The sequence below is a fragment of the Candida theae genome, assembly GCF_024610275.1.
Source record: "Candida theae strain CBS 12239 chromosome Unknown scaffold1, whole genome shotgun sequence".
Classification (NCBI taxonomy): Eukaryota; Fungi; Ascomycota; class Pichiomycetes; order Serinales; family Debaryomycetaceae; genus Lodderomyces; species Lodderomyces theae.
The window spans coordinates 342,791-360,607 of record NW_026261439.1 but is presented as its reverse complement, the minus strand read 5'-3'; the positions used below and the strand labels follow the sequence as shown (position 1 = coordinate 360,607).

General features: G+C 41.6%; 9 protein-coding genes across 9 annotated transcripts; 6 read left to right on the top strand and 3 right to left on the bottom strand. All coding sequences in view use genetic code 12, as the record gives it.

The window, feature by feature from the left end:
* Nucleotides 1-681: 681 nt before the first annotated feature.
* Nucleotides 682-5,544, top strand: SNF2 (SWI/SNF catalytic subunit; the record flags this gene model as incomplete). Its single annotated transcript, XM_051752713.1, has 1 exon — nucleotides 682-5,544. One exon carries the CDS (start codon nucleotides 682-684, stop codon nucleotides 5,542-5,544), a length of 4,863 nt encoding a protein of 1,620 aa, XP_051608315.1.
* Nucleotides 5,545-5,609: 65 nt separating this feature from the next.
* KGF57_003305 (uncharacterized protein) lies at nucleotides 5,610-6,146 on the bottom strand (the record flags this gene model as incomplete). The annotated part of the gene is made up of 1 exon (XM_051752712.1): nucleotides 5,610-6,146. The coding sequence occupies one exon, from the start codon at nucleotides 6,144-6,146 to the stop codon at nucleotides 5,610-5,612; it is 537 nt and encodes a 178-aa protein (XP_051608314.1).
* A 111-nt stretch (nucleotides 6,147-6,257) lies between these two features.
* Nucleotides 6,258-7,316, top strand: KGF57_003304 (RNA polymerase specificity factor; the record flags this gene model as incomplete). The annotated part of the gene is made up of 1 exon (XM_051752711.1): nucleotides 6,258-7,316. One exon carries the CDS (start codon nucleotides 6,258-6,260, stop codon nucleotides 7,314-7,316), a length of 1,059 nt encoding a protein of 352 aa, XP_051608313.1.
* A 99-nt stretch (nucleotides 7,317-7,415) lies between these two features.
* On the bottom strand, nucleotides 7,416-8,534 carry KGF57_003303 (uncharacterized protein; the record flags this gene model as incomplete). The annotated part of the gene is made up of 2 exons (XM_051752710.1): nucleotides 7,416-7,664; nucleotides 7,914-8,534. The coding sequence occupies 2 exons, from the start codon at nucleotides 8,532-8,534 to the stop codon at nucleotides 7,416-7,418; spliced, it is 870 nt and encodes a 289-aa protein (XP_051608312.1).
* Nucleotides 8,535-8,995: 461 nt separating this feature from the next.
* On the bottom strand, nucleotides 8,996-11,326 carry KGF57_003302 (cleavage polyadenylation factor subunit; the record flags this gene model as incomplete). Its single annotated transcript, XM_051752709.1, has 1 exon — nucleotides 8,996-11,326. The coding sequence occupies one exon, from the start codon at nucleotides 11,324-11,326 to the stop codon at nucleotides 8,996-8,998; it is 2,331 nt and encodes a 776-aa protein (XP_051608311.1).
* A 156-nt stretch (nucleotides 11,327-11,482) lies between these two features.
* Nucleotides 11,483-12,517, top strand: SAM37 (SAM complex subunit; the record flags this gene model as incomplete). Its single annotated transcript, XM_051752708.1, has 1 exon — nucleotides 11,483-12,517. The coding sequence occupies one exon, from the start codon at nucleotides 11,483-11,485 to the stop codon at nucleotides 12,515-12,517; it is 1,035 nt and encodes a 344-aa protein (XP_051608310.1).
* Nucleotides 12,518-12,777: 260 nt separating this feature from the next.
* On the top strand, nucleotides 12,778-14,160 carry KGF57_003300 (uncharacterized protein; the record flags this gene model as incomplete). The annotated part of the gene is made up of 1 exon (XM_051752707.1): nucleotides 12,778-14,160. The coding sequence occupies one exon, from the start codon at nucleotides 12,778-12,780 to the stop codon at nucleotides 14,158-14,160; it is 1,383 nt and encodes a 460-aa protein (XP_051608309.1).
* Nucleotides 14,161-14,602: 442 nt separating this feature from the next.
* Nucleotides 14,603-16,093, top strand: KGF57_003299 (Zn(2+) transporter; the record flags this gene model as incomplete). The annotated part of the gene is made up of 1 exon (XM_051752706.1): nucleotides 14,603-16,093. The coding sequence occupies one exon, from the start codon at nucleotides 14,603-14,605 to the stop codon at nucleotides 16,091-16,093; it is 1,491 nt and encodes a 496-aa protein (XP_051608308.1).
* A 297-nt stretch (nucleotides 16,094-16,390) lies between these two features.
* On the top strand, nucleotides 16,391-17,506 carry KGF57_003298 (uncharacterized protein; the record flags this gene model as incomplete). The annotated part of the gene is made up of 1 exon (XM_051752705.1): nucleotides 16,391-17,506. One exon carries the CDS (start codon nucleotides 16,391-16,393, stop codon nucleotides 17,504-17,506), a length of 1,116 nt encoding a protein of 371 aa, XP_051608307.1.
* Nucleotides 17,507-17,817: the final 311 nt, after the last annotated feature.

Genomic DNA, 17,817 nt, shown 5'->3' with positions numbered 1-17,817 from the left:
AGTTTGCTCAAAAGCCATCCGCTATAGCTTAAACTATTGAGTCTCGGCGGGATAAGGCTGCCAATACGCTGGAGTTTGTATTCCAATGCTTCCACTTTGCAGCCATTGCTACAGATGATGACCATGATGTTTACGCTTTTAGATGTTGTATCAAGACTAAGTGGGTACAACAAGAGCAACAACGTTAGTTCTCTGTAACTAACGAACTCAGTACGACTAACGCTTGCAAATACATGCGCTTCTTCTTTCATAGACCCACAATCTCACCTCAGCAGGGTTTACAGTAGACACCAAACAAGCAGGTTAATCTACTACTCTCAATAAAGTCGTGGGGTATCATAGGTCGTGTACCTGAACTCAATTGTCGGCTGTTCCTTTTAAACAAGAAGAAAAAAAAAAAATTTCTCTTTTTTGTGCAAAAGAATAAATAAATAAAAAAAAAAAAACATTAACAACACTATTTTTTGGGAATTTACGTATATCTGGTATTTGCATTAAAACCGTTTTTGCAATCAATCATTTCACATTATATGTATTCTGACGCTTAATAGGCCCGGGTTTAATTCATAGACGATTTCTACTCGATTGATTTCTTCTTCCACACCTTCATTTGTTTTTAGACTAGCTGTCACAGGAAAGAAAAAAAAAACAACAACATCCCTTGCTACTGGATATCCAATCATGAACCGTATGCCCACCAAGGAAGAGATTCAAAGAATCGTGCAGCGGTGGCATCAATTGCGCGACCAGTATGGTGAGCAAGTTGTCAATGTGCCGGAGTTCGCCCAGTTGAACAAAACTATAAACAACATAAAAATGCAACAACAACAATTACAACACTTGCAGCAACAGCAGCAGCAGCAGAACTCACAGCGACCCCCTGAACATGGACAGGAACAACAACAACAACAACAACAACGGTTGTCGCGTCCTCCATCTCAAGCACCCTACCAGCAACAGCCACAGCAACAACAACAACAACAACAACAAGGTACACCTATTACCCTGAATGCCGTTCCTCCAACACCCGCTCAACAGTTCCATAATGCGCCAAATGGGAACAGTGCCGGGGGTCAGCTAGCTAAACAGGTTGCTTCTCCTGCAGGAGGAAACTTACAGACGATGGCGCCGGGAACTCGCTTTTCACAGGATGCGACTCTGCTGGTCAATTCTATAGGAAATAACATGTACCCAGCTCAGTTTGCAAACAAAACTGTGCAAAATGGTTCCAACACTGCACAAAATATCAACGATTGGCACGCCAATCCTCTGGCACAGCTGCCACCATCATTGGAGTCGGCATTCACACATCAGCAATTCCAACTATTGAAATCACAAATGCAAGCAATAAAATACTTGACCAAGTCACCCAACCAAGGGCCCATGCCTCAAAACTTGATAATGTTTGTCACGAACCCTGCATCTTCATACCCAACTGATCCTTACTTAGTGACCTCTGCAGGGAACAACAGTGCAATGCCTGGGAGTTTCTCACAAAACCCATTATCCATACCGAATAATCTGACAAATCCAGTCTCCGCAGAGGCGCACACACCAACTGAGCCCACTGAGAAGAAAAAGGGGAAGAGAGGGCCTAAGCCCAAGAATAAAGATCAGCCAAAGAAATTGACAAAGAAGCAGATCAAAGAGGAAGAACAACGTCTTGCTGCAGAAAAACATAAAGAAGAGGTTGTCCGTCTTAATAGTATCAAACAGGAGCAGCCTCAAGTACTGCAGCCAAACTTAGTCGGTCCTGCTCCAACCCACCCACAATCCCAACCTCAACCTCAACCTCAACCTCAACCTCAACCTCAACCTCAGCCACTTCATCCATCGCAGCAGTCTCAGCCACCAACAGGAATACAATCAGCTTCCCCTCACAGTAAATTTTCATTTGCCGACCCATCTCCTCCAGTTTTGCTAAGTAAAATTGTCAACGAGAAGAACAAGGACTCCAAAATCATTGTTCCCGTTACCAAACCCACGGTCGAGGTCGATACATTTGAAAGAGTTGACATTGTCGGTGACAAGACCAACGATGTCCCACTTAGTTTCTTTTACACTCCTCAAAGTCGAATTCAGATCCCTTCTTTGTTACCTAAGGGCATAAACTTGGAGCAAATAGCAGCCAATCGTGAATTGTTCATGATACTAGGCATTGAAAACCAAAAGGACTTTCTACGTTCGGAACTCCAAACTTTAGGTCACGAGGAATATGAAAGGAGACACAAGTTGTTAACTCAATTACACGAGTTGGAAATAATTCCCATTCAAAAACAGGCTCGCGGAAAGTTGCTCAGTCAGATGTGGTTCAGTAAATCCTTACTTCCAAATTCACACCCTAACTTTTTGGCGCGATTCAATACATTATCCATGGAGAGCGTGTCTGTGACTATGGATTTATACCGCCATCAGTTGGAGACATTGATGCGAGAGCAGAACCGAAAGCACTCGAAAGTTTTGGACCTGGTTATTGACTTTAGCACCAGAAACTCTGCCAAGGCCAACAGGAGAGCAGAGAAGGTGAGCAGGTTTATTCATAAAATTGGCGGTTTCCACAACCTGACAGCTAAGGAAGAACAGAAGAAGCTAGAAAAAATGGCCAAACAGCGTTTGCAAGCTTTGAAGCTGAACGACGAGGAGGCTTATTTGAAGCTCTTGGACCATACCAAGGATACCAGAATCACACACTTATTGAGACAAACAAACCAGTTCTTGGACTCCTTAGCCCAAGCTGTTCAAAATCAACAAAAGGAAGCAGAGGAAAACCTTGCCAACTCTGGTCGTTTACCAGAGGGCGCTGCTGAGCCTGTTGATGAAGACGAAAAGAGGGAAAAAACTGATTACTATAATGTTGCTCATAGAATTAAGGAGGAAGTTACAAAACAACCCACGATTCTTGTTGGTGGTACTTTAAAAGAGTACCAGTTAAAGGGTTTACAATGGATGGTTTCTTTGTTTAATAACCACTTGAACGGGATTTTGGCAGATGAGATGGGATTGGGGAAAACCATTCAAACAATTTCGTTGTTGACATACTTGATCGAGGTAAAAAAAATATCGGGCCCCTTCTTGGTCATTGTCCCGCTCTCAACTGTGACAAATTGGAACCTTGAGTTTGAAAAATGGGCTCCATCTGTGAGGAAGATAACTTATAAGGGAACGCCAAACCAAAGGAAAGCAATGCAACACGATATCAAAACAGGCAATTTTCAAATTCTTCTCACCACATTCGAGTACATCATCAAAGACAAAGGTCTTTTGGGAAGAGTCAAGTGGATGCATATGATTATTGATGAAGGACACCGTATGAAAAACTCAAATTCGAAACTTTCGGAAACGTTGACTACAAATTACCACAGTGATTATCGTTTGATTTTGACGGGGACACCATTGCAGAATAACTTGCCCGAGTTGTGGGCATTGTTGAATTTTGTATTACCAAAGATATTCAATTCAGTGAAATCTTTTGACGAGTGGTTCAATACACCTTTTGCAAACACTGGCGGGCAAGACAAGATTGAGTTAAGTGAAGAAGAGACTTTGTTGGTTATTAGAAGATTACACAAGGTGTTGAGGCCGTTCTTGTTGAGAAGATTGAAAAAGGATGTCGAGAAGGATTTGCCAAATAAGGTTGAGAAAGTGGTCAAGTGTAAGATGTCTGCACTTCAATCAAAGCTTTACCAGCAAATGTTGCGTTTCAATGCATTGTATGCCGGTGACCCGGGCGATGATACAATAGCCGTTCCCATTAAAAATGCCAATAATCAAATCATGCAATTGAAAAAGATTTGTAATCATCCATTTGTTTATGAAGATGTTGAAAACTTCATCAATCCAACGGCCGAGAATAATGATCTTATTTGGAGGGTCGCCGGTAAATTTGAGTTGCTAGATAAAGTCTTGCCCAAGTTCAAAGAAACTGGACATAAAGTATTGATTTTTTTCCAAATGACCCAGGTGATGGATATCATGGAGGACTTTCTTAGACTTCGTGGGATGAAGCACATGAGGTTGGACGGAGGGACCAAGGCAGATGACCGAACGGATCTTTTAAAGTTGTTCAATGCTCCTGACTCTGACTATTTCTGCTTCCTTTTATCCACGCGTGCTGGTGGTTTGGGGTTGAACTTGCAAACTGCGGATACAGTTATCATTTTCGATACGGATTGGAATCCACATCAGGATTTACAAGCACAAGATAGAGCGCATCGTATTGGACAAAAGAATGAGGTTCGAATCTTGCGATTGATCACCGAAAATTCCGTGGAGGAGATGATTTTGGAAAGAGCCCATGCCAAATTGGAGATCGATGGTAAAGTTATTCAAGCAGGTAAATTCGATAACAAGTCCACCGCCGAGGAGCAGGAGGCAATGTTGCGAGCATTGATTGAAAAAGAAGACGAGCGTCGCACTAAAGGTATCGATGATGAGGAGGAAGATTTGGACGATGACGAGTTGAATGAAATAATCGCTAGGAACGAATCAGAACTCGTCAAGTTTAAGCAACTTGATGAAGAAAGATACGCCGCAACTAGAGATGCTAGCTACCCTACAAGATTGCTTTTTGAGCAAGAATTACCACCTATATACAAGAAAGATCCAGAGGAAGTTCTTAAGAAGGAAGACATTTACACAGAGGAGTATGGTCGTGGGGCGCGTGAAAGAAAGACTACGAAGTACGACGACAATTTAACCGAGGAACAATGGTTGAAACAGATTGATGGTGTTGTGTCAGGCGACGATGATGATGATGAGGATGATGATGATGCTGATGACGACGACGAAGATGACTTTGATAGTGATAGCGACGTCTACCAAAGCGGCAAGGGTTCAAAAGGCAAGACCAAAGGTAAACGAAAGAAGGGGTTTGGAAGGAATCGTGTTGGAATCTTGTCTGGACTTGACGCGGATGCAGACAGTACCAATGAATACGATAGCTCGAGCAAACGTTCTGCAGAGGACTCTGACAATCTTGTTGCTCAAAAGAGGCAGAAACTTGAGACTCCCGAGCTTGTAGGGGCATCAGGCAGTGGAAGAGGTCGTGGTAAGTCGAGAGGTACCAGGGCTCGGGGACGTGGTAGGGGCCGAGGCTCATTGTTGTCTCGTGCAACTCCTTCTATAGACCCATTGTCACCAGATGAGAGAGCAATACTTCAGAATAATATTGAAACTCTTTTGGGATTGATCATGAACGTTAAGAATGAGGAGGGAAGGGCATTAAGTGACTTGTTTTTGGTGAAGCCATCAAGAAGATATTATCCGGATTATTACGTTTTGATAAAGCATCCAATAGCCCTTGATACAATAAGAAAGAGAACTACTGGACACACATACACTCAATTGAGAGAATTTTTGGAGGATATCCATTTGATGTTTGGTAATGCAAAGATTTATAATGAAGAAAGCTCGTTTGTTTATCAAGATGCTGCCTTCTTAGAGAAAATGTGCATAGACAAGCTCAAGGAGTTGCTTCCAGCTGCACAACAAGATGAGATGGACAAGCTTTTGAATTTTACAGAGTTTGATGAGATGTTTTTATAGGTTAATACACAGAAGTAAAACGAAGTAAAGAAACAAATTGTGAAAGGGGGCCAGGCGGGCAGACGCTAACCTGCTGCGGCAGCACTGTAAGCCGGGAGCTCGTCATCGATTTCTCGGTTATTTACAACATCATTCAAAACTGCATTGAGTTTCTCGACAAAGTCAAATAGTCCACCATCTTGGAAGTAAATTTCTCCTTTAAAATACTCGTTCTTTGGAAACCCATCACTGACGATGCTTGGTTCTTTGGCACTGAAGAACATGAATTCCCAATAATTGACTCCAAACCAAGGCGCCTTTAACTTGTGACTCAATTGCAAAATCGGCGCCAATGTTAGATCCAACACAAATGACTCAATATCACCTTGATGAAGAGTAATGAATACCAATCTTTTAGTAGTGAGATATAGATATCCATCCTGTGCCGTTATCTTTAGCTTTGACTGTGAGGTGTCGCTCAGTGAAATCGATAGCTTTTGCCGTGAGGTGGGTGTTTTGTATTTTAGTATTTCTAGTCCATCGCTGCTGACCTCAAACGGTAACTCGCTGGAGGAGAAAAGCTGGGCGTAGTTGTGTTTCAATACAACCCCATTAATGGACATGGCTTGATGAATCGAGGGATGATCGTATAGATTGCTTTTTGTGCGTGAACTTTTAAATCATCGAATTTCATTCTTTTTCTATGAACATTTTCTTCTGCTAGATGATACTGAATGAGCCAAGTAGCGAACTTAAGGTCATATAACCCTGCATTGAAGAAGTTTTTTGACAAGCTCCCCCGATTCAACTATGGGAAATCTCAATTAAAAAACCCCGAGGCATGTCAACTTTTGCTAGACAAGTTGAATCTCAAACCTCAATACAATAGTGCAAACTTAGATATTATTGACGCTACTCCTGGATTCGGCCTCTTCTCATCCATGCTCAACCATGAGCTTAGGCCGAGGAACCACATTTTGATAGACTGCCATGATGAGACCATCAAAAGATGGAATACCCAGATAAAAACGCTTCACAGTACGACAGGTAACAAGGAAAACTTCAAATTCGTTGATCGCGACCCATTCTCATGGGCAACGTATCTGAATTTATACAAGCATGAACTTTTACCACCAACAAAACAGCAACTGTATGACAAAATGCATGATGAATTGTTAGTCGTGGCGAATTGGACGGGGACCAAGGATGAGGCAATAATCGCGCAATGGATCAAATGCTGCAGCCATCGCAATTGGCTCATGAAATTTGGAAAAGTCAGAATGATTTTATTTATGCCATCTCTGACCGCTATGAAATTTTTGAGCGAGCCTGGCTTCAGAAAGAGAAACAGGACCGCGTTGAGGAGAGATTTGTACACCGATTCAAAACTAATAGCTATTGGAGAAGAGCTGGATGTGCTTGGGGAGGGCTACGATCCGCGTGTATTGGTTCGCGATCAGCCGATGGTGATTGACAAGGCAGCGTTCATTCGGAATGCCGCGGTGGCAATTGTGGAGCTTCTGCCAGGCAAGCACACAAGTGACGCAATAGCTAACATTGACCATCTTTTGCTGACATTCTTTGTCACTGGTGCCACCTTGAGAGAACAGTTGCCCAAAATTGCAGCGGGTGCTGAATACTTGGTGAAGCTTCTTCCTGATGAGATCTTGGACAAGAAAGCTGGAGAATTCACTACGGATGATATCTTGAAGATTTCGCACGCTTATGAACAATGGCCCTTCAAACCAAGTGTAGAGGAGACATTTGATATTGGTGAAGAGGCTATCAGGTAGGAGACAAGGTAGACGGAGTTCAAATAGGGGCATTTAAGAGCGAGCACGCACATAGACACATGTATATGTTGGCTAGACATGACTTTACAATATACACGACTACCATCGTGTGGAGCTCGTAACTGGAGCTGTAAAACATCGCTTTGGGTACATTTGCTTGTCATTGACTTCAGTTGTTGGGTTGATTTCTGGGACAAATGTCCTGGTAACGGTCTTTCCAGTTAATCCTTCACCATTTGATGGAGAAGTATTTGCTTTGTGGGCAGCCGGAGTTGTTTGTGCGTCCTCATCCGAGTAAATAGATGACTGTGTGCTATAAGTGATGGCGGAACCATTCATCATCATAATCTGATGAGTTTGAAAGAACACAAAGTTGAATCCAATGATGGATATGAATTCAATAACTAGGAAAACTAGTGGATACGTGCTGTCTGAATTAAGTTGTGAGTGAGTGATTAAGAGTCCTAGGCACAGTGCCAAGTTTACTGTGTTTAGAATGTAAAGTGCCGCTAGTTTGAAATAATGCCAGGACAAGTCTTTTTGCGAGTAACAAAGTGCAATATATGAGCTCATTAGGAGAACGGAACAGACGAATACAATCAGCTTGAATGTCACAACTAGCATGAATGCAGTCATTATCCTAGCTTCCTGTCGCAGTGCCGCCTGTTTTCCATAAAGCCGTTGCAAGTACGCATTCGACAAATCTGATATGGCTTCCTTAACTTTGCCAATGTGAAACAAGACTGGTCCTCGAGGTAAAGTGTTTTTGATTTCCGACACAACATGGCGTCCACTTCCACTCTCGAAAAATGCCGATTTGTGAAGTCCCTCTTTCAAAGTCAAGTATATCTCATTCCCTGCAATATGGAAGGACACGTCGGCAACAATGGTTGTATATCCAACATTCTTGGAGTATGCGTCTTCGTTTCTCAAGTATATCCCCACCAATATGTTTTCAAAATTCATTTGCTTGACATCTGATGGCTCGAACCACTCTTCAGGTGCAGAGAGGGTACGAACAATATCAACCCTACCAAACTTGTAATCAAAATCAAGGAAAAAATTCATTATGTTCATCAATACCAACCAAATGAACACATTCCTCAATAAAAATAGATGCTTCAGTTTGGAGTCGTACGGGTTTTCAAATGGAGTGGACAAGCATTTTGAGCTGTGCTTGAAGAATGAAGATGCAAAGTCTGTAGTGAGAAGCTTCATGGCTATGCTAAAGGAGTGATGTAGATAAAGTGGCATATTATGATGAATGGTGCTTTTTTGTTATATTAATTTGCAAAATTTGCACGTGACACGAGCGACGCATATATTCGATAACACCCATAAGTTGTAAAGTAAATTCGAACAAAAAACTGACCTCTTGAACATGGTATTAGAGTATTCCCGTCAATTGAAATCTCTTTTCATGTCAAGTTTGTTTTCATCGGCGAAGGGAGAGGTGGGGAGGGGGGGGGGCCCTTAGATAACCGCAATAAAGAGTCCGCTTGGTTTTAAGCCCACTTCATTTCGGTATACACGAATTGTGTCCCAGTGTCAACAAAAAATAAACACTTTATACACATTACCAGCAGTTGGGGTAGGTACAGTAGGTTAATTGCTCATGTACTAAATATATACATACAGACAAAAAAAAAGTACACACTTTTCTTCGCAGCTAAAACTCTCTATGCCAAATTGGGCAAATTGGAAAAAAGTGTAACCAACTTCTCACTGTTGAATACGTTCTCCGAAGGTAATCCAAAATAGGAAGCATTTGGCAATGCCGACATCAACGCAACAATCGAAGGGCCAACAAAGGAGGAATTATCCTGCTGCTCTTCTTCAATCACTTCTTGCTCTATACGACTTGACTCCTGTATACTCTTGACTGCCGAGCTTGAATCATTATTGTCAAAAGCAAAAGATAATTTGCGTCTTTTTCTTGCTTGTTCCACGTAGTCATCTGCATCATCTTGGTTCAATTCGTTTCGTTTGATGATGTTTATATCACCAAGCTTGTATCTGTCAGTGAATAAGTCGATCGGATCATCGTCGGGAAATAACTGCTCATATTTTTTGGTGAAACTACTTGTTATATCCAAGGACAAATGGTCTGCTGAAAAGGAAATGTACTTCTTGTACAATCGTCTCAAGGACCTCTTTTGAAGATCAAGTCTTTGTTGTTTCTCCTCCTTGAGAATTGGATCCAATCCCGACAGAGCTAGTTCTTCCGTAATTTGAGAGATTTCTTTTGAAATGTTGGTGTCCGAGCTCTGTATGGTACTTCTTAGTTTGTCGACATCATTTGTCATGATTAGGTAGTCCAAAAACTTTAATAAAAACCTTCCATCTGTGGGAAATGCCTTTTGGCCAACACCAAACACCTTTAAAGCGGTTTTCTTGTTGTCAGCATAATGTTCCAACAATGCGTTCTCAACATATATCTGATACCCCACAGACTCGTTTTTTCTGGCCTGGCGGAATACGTCTCTTGCTTCTTTCATCCCTTCAGCTCTTTTACTTGCAACCATAAACTTGATGTACGTAAGTGTAATTTCATCAACCAATTGATCACGCTCTTTCTTCAACTTCAGAAAGGTTCTCAAGTCCAGTCCCGAGAGCGCCGAACGCACTTGAATTGCCAGTGGAGCAATATCCAGATCGATTGCATCTGGCGCAGGTGCCAAATTTGTGGGAATTTGTGGTAAGCTAGGTATGTTTGGCCTACGAGGGAGATTGGGATGTCCATGTCCATGTCCATTCATGTCACTATTGGTGTTACCATTGATTTTATTGTCGTTACCCGTGTCATTGTCCTCCATTTCCACATCCTCTTGATCTTCCTCGTTCTTATTCTCTTCCTTCGGTTTCACTCGCTCGTATAAATCATTCAAGCGTTTACAAACGGCTTTATGATCCACACTCAACTTTGAAATGATCTCGTTGTAAACTCCCTTTGCTTTATCAAAAGCATTATCTTTTTCAAACAATTCAGCTATTTGAAATGAGAGAAGCAAACTCTTAGGATTTAATTTTAGTCCTTCATTTAATATGGAAATGCAATTACCTAAATTGCTTTCCTCGTTATTGTTTAAAAGGTGTTTTACATATTCAAACCAAAGTTGCGGGACAAAAGGTAGAGCATATGTGGCTTCTTTGTAAACATAATTTATTCGCTTCTGAAGTAAAGTCTCATCCTTAATTTGCAATGAGTTCTTTTTTTCCAACAGTAACCAACTGGACCAATACTTCATTTGTGTTTCAACCGTTTCGTTGTCTATATTATGTGGGGTTATTGTTCGTTTCAACTTCTTTTTGGTGATATTCTGCCATTCGGTGTTCCATGAACGAGCCGCCATGAACTCGGCCGATTTTTCAGACACAAATTTTTGCGCCGTAACTTGATTTTGTTCGTTTTCCCACCTCGTGTACTGCGTCCACATGGATTCAATATTTTCCATTGGAACAACTAAAGCTTTTTTGTACACCTTTCGAATCAAATCTGTCTTTTGTTGTTGCTCCCAGTTGGCAGCGGGAGTCCACGACTTGATAAAGTTAATGTAATCTTGCCACAAACTGTCACTCTGCACATCTATTCCCACCTTGTCAACGGCAAACTCAAATGCTTGGATGATAGTTCCCCTCGCTTTATCACCACCAGTAACCATATCGGTAACACTTCTCACATAATCAACATACAGGCGACATAACTCCACATTTTCAGTTGTGGCAAAACACTTTTGGAAAAGCGTCTCTGCTTTTTCTTTTTCACCTCTATCGAGTTCATACTTGATATACTTGTTCCATTGTGATGCATCAAACTTGAAAATATCGAGATATCTTTCAAAAGCTTCCCTTACTTGTTCTTGGTTGTCCTTGGCAACCAAATGGTCCAAGTACTTGATCCATTTGTTGTAGTCTAAGGGGTTATTCTTTAAATCATCCTCCAATTCTCCTATTTTGTCTAATGATAACTTTTTGGTTTTAGTGGATTTGATGAAGACGGGGTTGCTCATGGTTTGTGGTGAAGCGTGTGGTAAGCACTATAGTAGCCTTGCCCAATAGATATATACAATATTGTGATTGATCAAGCAAACGGTGAATCTTTTTGTAAAGGATGGAGATTTTGGCGAACCTTTTTTATTTTTTATTTTTACGGTGATGAAAATTCAATGAGGATTGAATTTCTTTCACGAGCTACCACAGGTTCCACCATGATTGAGTTGCACGTTTGGGGATACGAAGAAGAGATATCAATACTATCACCTTCCTGTATTGCGTCGGCGTGGATACTCAATTTGTTAGCGAGCTCTCACAATATACAGTTCAAGATTATCCCATCCAACAATACTCATTTATCAAAGTTGAACGAGTTACCACTTCTAATCGATGATGGAAAACAGTACAGCGGCTTCAAAGAGATAGCAGGGTACTTAAGCAGTCGATATCAAAGTGATTATTTTGTTAGTCTACTGGGTGAAGAGAAATTGATTGACGACGGCTTGGTGACCGTTTTGAATTCCAAATTCAACGCAGTGAACAACTACAACCTATTCTCCAACACCAAAAATTATGAAAACTACACGAGAAAGCTATTCGCTAAATTATTCCCTTTCCCCATGATGTATAACCAAGCACTGAAATTCTACAATGAAGCACAGAGTCAAGTGCGCTTGTTGGGGTTGGGTGAGAGCAAGTCATCGTTTTTGAACATCACTGGCAATGGTGACGAAACTCAAACTGAGTTTTTTAGTAATGATTCGGATGATGTTGGTGATACCCCAAAGGCTATAAGCAGCCTTCACGAAAAATCAATAGTCCAGAAGTCGGAAACAAAGAGAGTGTTGAGAGAGTCCAAAAGCACCATGAAATGCCTTCTCTTGGTGGAGCAACTCTTTGATAGACTAGAGAAATTAAAGTCAGAGCAGAAACAGGCAAGCAAGTTCATTTTTGGGGACAAACCGTCTGCCGGTGATATTTTGTTCTTGGCCTACTTTCACTGTTTGACTCATCAGTGTCTACCAGATAAATTCATGAGAAAATACTTGGCCTCCAATAGTAGTGATCGATTTCAACTGATTATGGCTCGCTTGGATGCAATCCAGTCAAAGAAATTGTCCCTGGATTCATTCAGACAACCAGTTGGCAAAGAGATACCAAATTTAGTCAATGAAGTGGGCTTCTGGACGGGATTAGTAAGCTATTGAGAGCGGGAAAAATCAGTGTGCTCCTTTGTACATAGGTCAGATAGTTCAAAGTATACGTTTTCAACGATCTTCTGGTCCCAATATATCCTGTTCTGATCTGCATGGATCAGGATCTCAGCACCGGCTATAAAAAGGCGAAAAAAAAAAAAAAAAAAAAAAAAAAAAAATTTTTACCCCGTGCTTTGAATTTCTTTTTTCCACGGGATCAAAACACCGAAGAACACCACTCATCTCTCTTTCTTTCGTCAAAACTTCAACCCATGAGAATACCCATTGCATTAATAAGTCTCTTGATTGCCAATGCGTATGCATTGACATTGGCACAGCCAGAGGCAACACCGGAGCCAACTTTGGCCTCCACCACTGATGCTTCCGAACCTACCCAACATTTGCATAAAAGAATGAGGGAAGTGATTGTCAACAAGCAACATGCTGCAAATCAAGCGAAAAAGACAGCGTCATCATCATCAGAGAAGCCTCCCCCAGCATGGTATCGTACAGTTGATGGGCAGGTTGAGATTGTTAAACCAACAGTGATTGCAGGTGTCACCATCAGTGCCAAACCACCAAAGACTACCGATCCTTTACAAGAATGGGTTAGCTTGAACAAGCAAGGGTTGCCCAAGACAATCAGACCGGAAATAAAAAAGGGACGTACAAACAAAGGTCATCCTGATTATAGCACATATTTCCAGAGTGCCACCACGGTCACATACAACAAAGAGCAATTGAAGGCACACAATATGGCAGAAGACGAGGTGTTTACTGAAGTGCAATATATCGAAGAATCTGACTTGGAAGACCATAAGTTGAACCCCATAATACGATGCACGCCTGACCGTTATAAGAAAAAGGGAATTGCCAAGGATGTGCTGACAGAACCATTCTGTACTCCTGAAGATGATGTGAGGTTGATTTTGGACAAGACCCACTTTGTTACGTGGTACTCGCGTTATTTTGCACCGGAAGTGAAAAAGGTTAGAATCCATTTATCAAATGTGAAAGAGAGCGCTAAGCAAAAGGGCTGGAAAAAGAGGGATCTTGGTGATGTCGATGAAGAAGATGATATTGATTACACACCATTTGATAAAAGATCCAAGGTGCTTGAACATGGTGGTAAAGTCAAGGAAGGATTCTATGTGTCAGAGTGGGTAAGCAATGAAGACGGATATTACCCATTAACCATTATCGAAGACTGGTTCCCACCAAATGTGTATGAAAAGAAGGTATTGATCTCTTTGCAACCTGACAATGTACCAGATGACGAGTTTAGCGTATTGACCGACTCAATAGTGGTGGAATTCTGGAAAGGATCAAAAGTCCTGAAAGGCGATTTTGCTGATTTGCATAGGCAAGAAGAGAAACATATGCAGAAATACTTGACTGGAGATGATGTCGAGGAGGGGATCGATTATGAAGAATACTTGATTATGATGACGTTACCTACTTGTGTTGTGATTGCAGCATTTGGTATGTGGCTTTTTGTCAGAGTCAATGCTTTTGATTTGAGCAATTTGAAGAAGAAGAAGTTCGCCAGAGATAAGACGACCCACAGAATGATTCCCTTTGTTTCCAAGAAGAACAAGAAGTATGACAGCTTGCCACTTAGTAATTTGGATGTAGGAGGATCGAAGCGAGATTAGGTGTGTATAGGACATATTTAAAGACTGAGATTATCCAAGGGGGGAGATGTAAATGTGTGTGTGTATGTGTGTGTGTGTGTGTGTGTGTGTGTGTGTGTGTGGTGTTTGCTTCTCTTCTTTGACCTACCGTAAGGCGGTGGACAAAAGTCATCATTACACAAATACAACGTAACCACCAAGGTGAAGTAACGTCAGGCTTCGCTGACTTTGTCTTATCTGCACACGTGTAAACATTGGCACTTGTGTGATAAGTTTCAAATCAGTAAAGATAACGGGCAGACGTCATCTCAGCAGGAGACAGCATATTATTAAGTGTATCATTTGCATAAGTTCCAATCACACCAGCCCCAGTTCTTTATTAAGTTGATCGAAAAAAAAATACAAAACCATAATCTTTTCCGCTGAGCAATACTTCCATCACGTCGCAACATTGACAGATAATATGTTTGAAAGCCTACAATTTCTAACTCAAGGGTGGATTTTGACAATCCTTTCGTCGTCGCTATGCGTCCTAGGGACCTTGATTATATACTTTGATGACTTATACTACTTGATCTTCCCCAAGTTCATCACATCAAGATACAAGTTCCAATTGAAGGAAAACTATTCATTTCTAAATGGCTCACTAGCACTTAGTTCGGGGTGTTTGATTCTTACGGCATTATACAGGCTACTCCCAGAAGCGTCAAAGTATTTGTCTATGCTGAACCAAGAGGCAAATGCCGAATATTTGACTAAACGATGGCAACAAATTTACTTGATGAGTAGTTATTTTGGTGGGATATTGATTTGCGCAAGTTTCAACTTCGCCTTGCATTTATTGACTAGTGAAAGTGTTGTCCACTGTAACCATGGAAATACAGTGAAGGAGGAACAAGATCATGGGATGCGAGAGGTTGGCCACAATCATTCACATAGTCATCAGCATTCGCATGCCAATTTCGAGGCTGATGCCAACTCCGCCAAGTCCAGCAATAATAGAGATGAGAATGCAGTGCAAGACTTTGTTGTTGATGAGAGACCAGTAGAGGTGCAAGTACACGAAACTGAGACTACTCCGCTTATACGCGCAACCGTGAAATCGAAAAAGCTGTTTATTCAGCTTTTCTTAAACGATGAGGTTGCAGGAGAATGCAAGGGGTATACATCTGCTGAACTATGCACGTACCACCACCATGAACATGAGCGTGGAAAGGATAGGTTGCATTTTTGTGAAATTCCACAATTGAGAAGAGAAGAGGAGGACCAAGAGGAGGAGGAAGAAGGAGAAGATTCACGCGGGCACTCACATTCCCATTCCCATTCACATCCGCACTCGCACTCGCACTCGCACTCGCACTCGCAAGATGGAAGTAGGACACCTCATCGGGAACCCACTTTGTACCTGAACCAACTGCATCACCTGCATGAAGTGGATCACCACCACCATGTCAATTCTCCGCTTTCACGGTTATTCTTGATTGGTGTTGAGACAGCTTTGGCTATTACATTGCACAAGCTACCAGAAGGTTTTATCACGTACGTTACCTCGGAGACCAACCCCAAACTAGGATTTTCAATCTTTGTTAGTTTGATATTGCACAATTACACGGAAGGATTTTCAATGTGCCTTCCTTTGTTCTACGCCATGTCTACTACGAAGTATGCCAAACTTAAAGCTGTTTCAATTAGCGCACTTTTAGGTGGTATTTCACAACCTTTAGGAGCTCTCCTTGGGTACGTGTTTCTCAAGATCAATTCCCACAAGTATGATTTACAAGCCTTACATTTTATATTTGGAATCACAATGGCTGTGACGAGTGGGTTTTTGACTGTTGTTGCGTTGACGATGTTTGGTAGTGCTGTGGCATTTGGAGGAAATATGAACTTTGTGATATCATGGTGTATTGTGGGCATAATGTTGATTGGATTATCAACTGTGTTTTCTAGTTAGAATTGTATGTCAATGCATGAAGTCCTTGCTTATCTTTTGTGTTGCAAATCTGTAAACGGTGCACGACTTTTGTACACATGTGTCATAGGCACAGACACACCACAGGAGAGAAAAAAAATTGGAAAGCGTCGGCATTCGATCATCTCTTGCTGAGTTCATCATCAACGTCTCTAGTTAAAGAAATACTGTTAGGGTTGAAGCCAATAACTTCACAAGCACATATATATCACAGAGCGTTTCTACTATATCTAGTCCCCCCCCCCAGCAAAGAACACACATACAAAGAGATATTATACAATGATGGCACATGAAGTATCGTCACCAATACAAATTAATGAAAACACTCCTACATTTCACAATAGTTTAAAGAAGCCTTTGCGCCAAAACAGGAAGAAACAAAGTGAGGGAGACCATGACCAGATAAGATTCCTTCCAAGTGGAGCTCCAGTTGACTTTGGAAATGGTTCCATAAAATCGAAGAACAATAGTTCCAAAAAACTCAAAGAACCAATCAAATTATCAGCTTTGCCCTCTTTACCCAATGGAGAGAGACCGAAATTTCACAACGATAGAGGGGAAACAAGAAGAAAGAAAGAGGGCGAGCAAAACTCAACTAAAGTCCAGAATAAATCGAAAAAGTCTCAACGCGGAGAGAACAAAGCACCGGTGGAGATATCTTTACCAAATGGGGAAAAGCCAAATTTTACTACAAGCAGCAACGGCAACGGCAACGGCAACGGCAACGGCAACAACAATAGCGGTAACGATAACGGCAACGGCAACGCTGGTAATCTGAAACCCAAAAAGAATATTGGTAGGAAAGACAAAGGTGCTTCTGTAGTGGTGGAAGAAGATTTATCGACCTATGCTGGTTCATCATTTCATTCTTCGCCCGCTGCTTTGAATCTCCCAAAACCCAATTTCAAGCCTTCTCCAAAGCAAAGTGTGGTGAAGGAGGATATTGGATTGTTGTCATCAAAGCTGGTTGATTCTTTATCCACCACTTCGAACACGGCTATTCCAACGCCTATTGTCGCTTCTCCGAGTCCGTCAAGCCCATCATCTGCAGCACCTACAGTACCTACAGTACCTGCAGCATCCACAACCCCTACTGCCAATGCATTGCCATACCCACCGAATGTATTTTCCCATCAGCTCAATCCGAATCATCATGTATTTGCTCCTTCTCCTTATACATCGCAACAGACTCCTTATCCACCTCAAGGAAACCAAGTGGCTTTTTCGCATCATTTATCGCAGCCTATTCCACCGCCTCCATTGCCACCCAACCAATTTTACAACCCGTATTTGGGACCCGCGCAAATCTTGCACCATCACCAGCAATATCTTACACAGACGAGCCAGCCGGGTCAAAAGGTTACTTTTAATCAGTTATTGGGCTCGTCTAAGTGATTGAATCAAAGTGCGAGCTTGTGCGTGTGTGCGATGAGAACACGTCGATTATTTGTTGTTCTCATCTAGAAACATTTGTTCAATAACTTGTTTTTCTTGATTGTATTTTTGCTTGCCTTTTTTTTATTTCACTTTCCCCTTATGTTGAAAATGATTGATGCATTGTGTTTTGATGTGTTCAATTCTTTACTTGCTTACGAGTGTTTTGGACCAAAATTTTACAGCCCACTGATGTGGGTTGTTTTGTTTTGCTTTGCTTTACTGTGGTTCAGCAGTAATCACTACTGTTCATTATTGCCGCATACCTTATC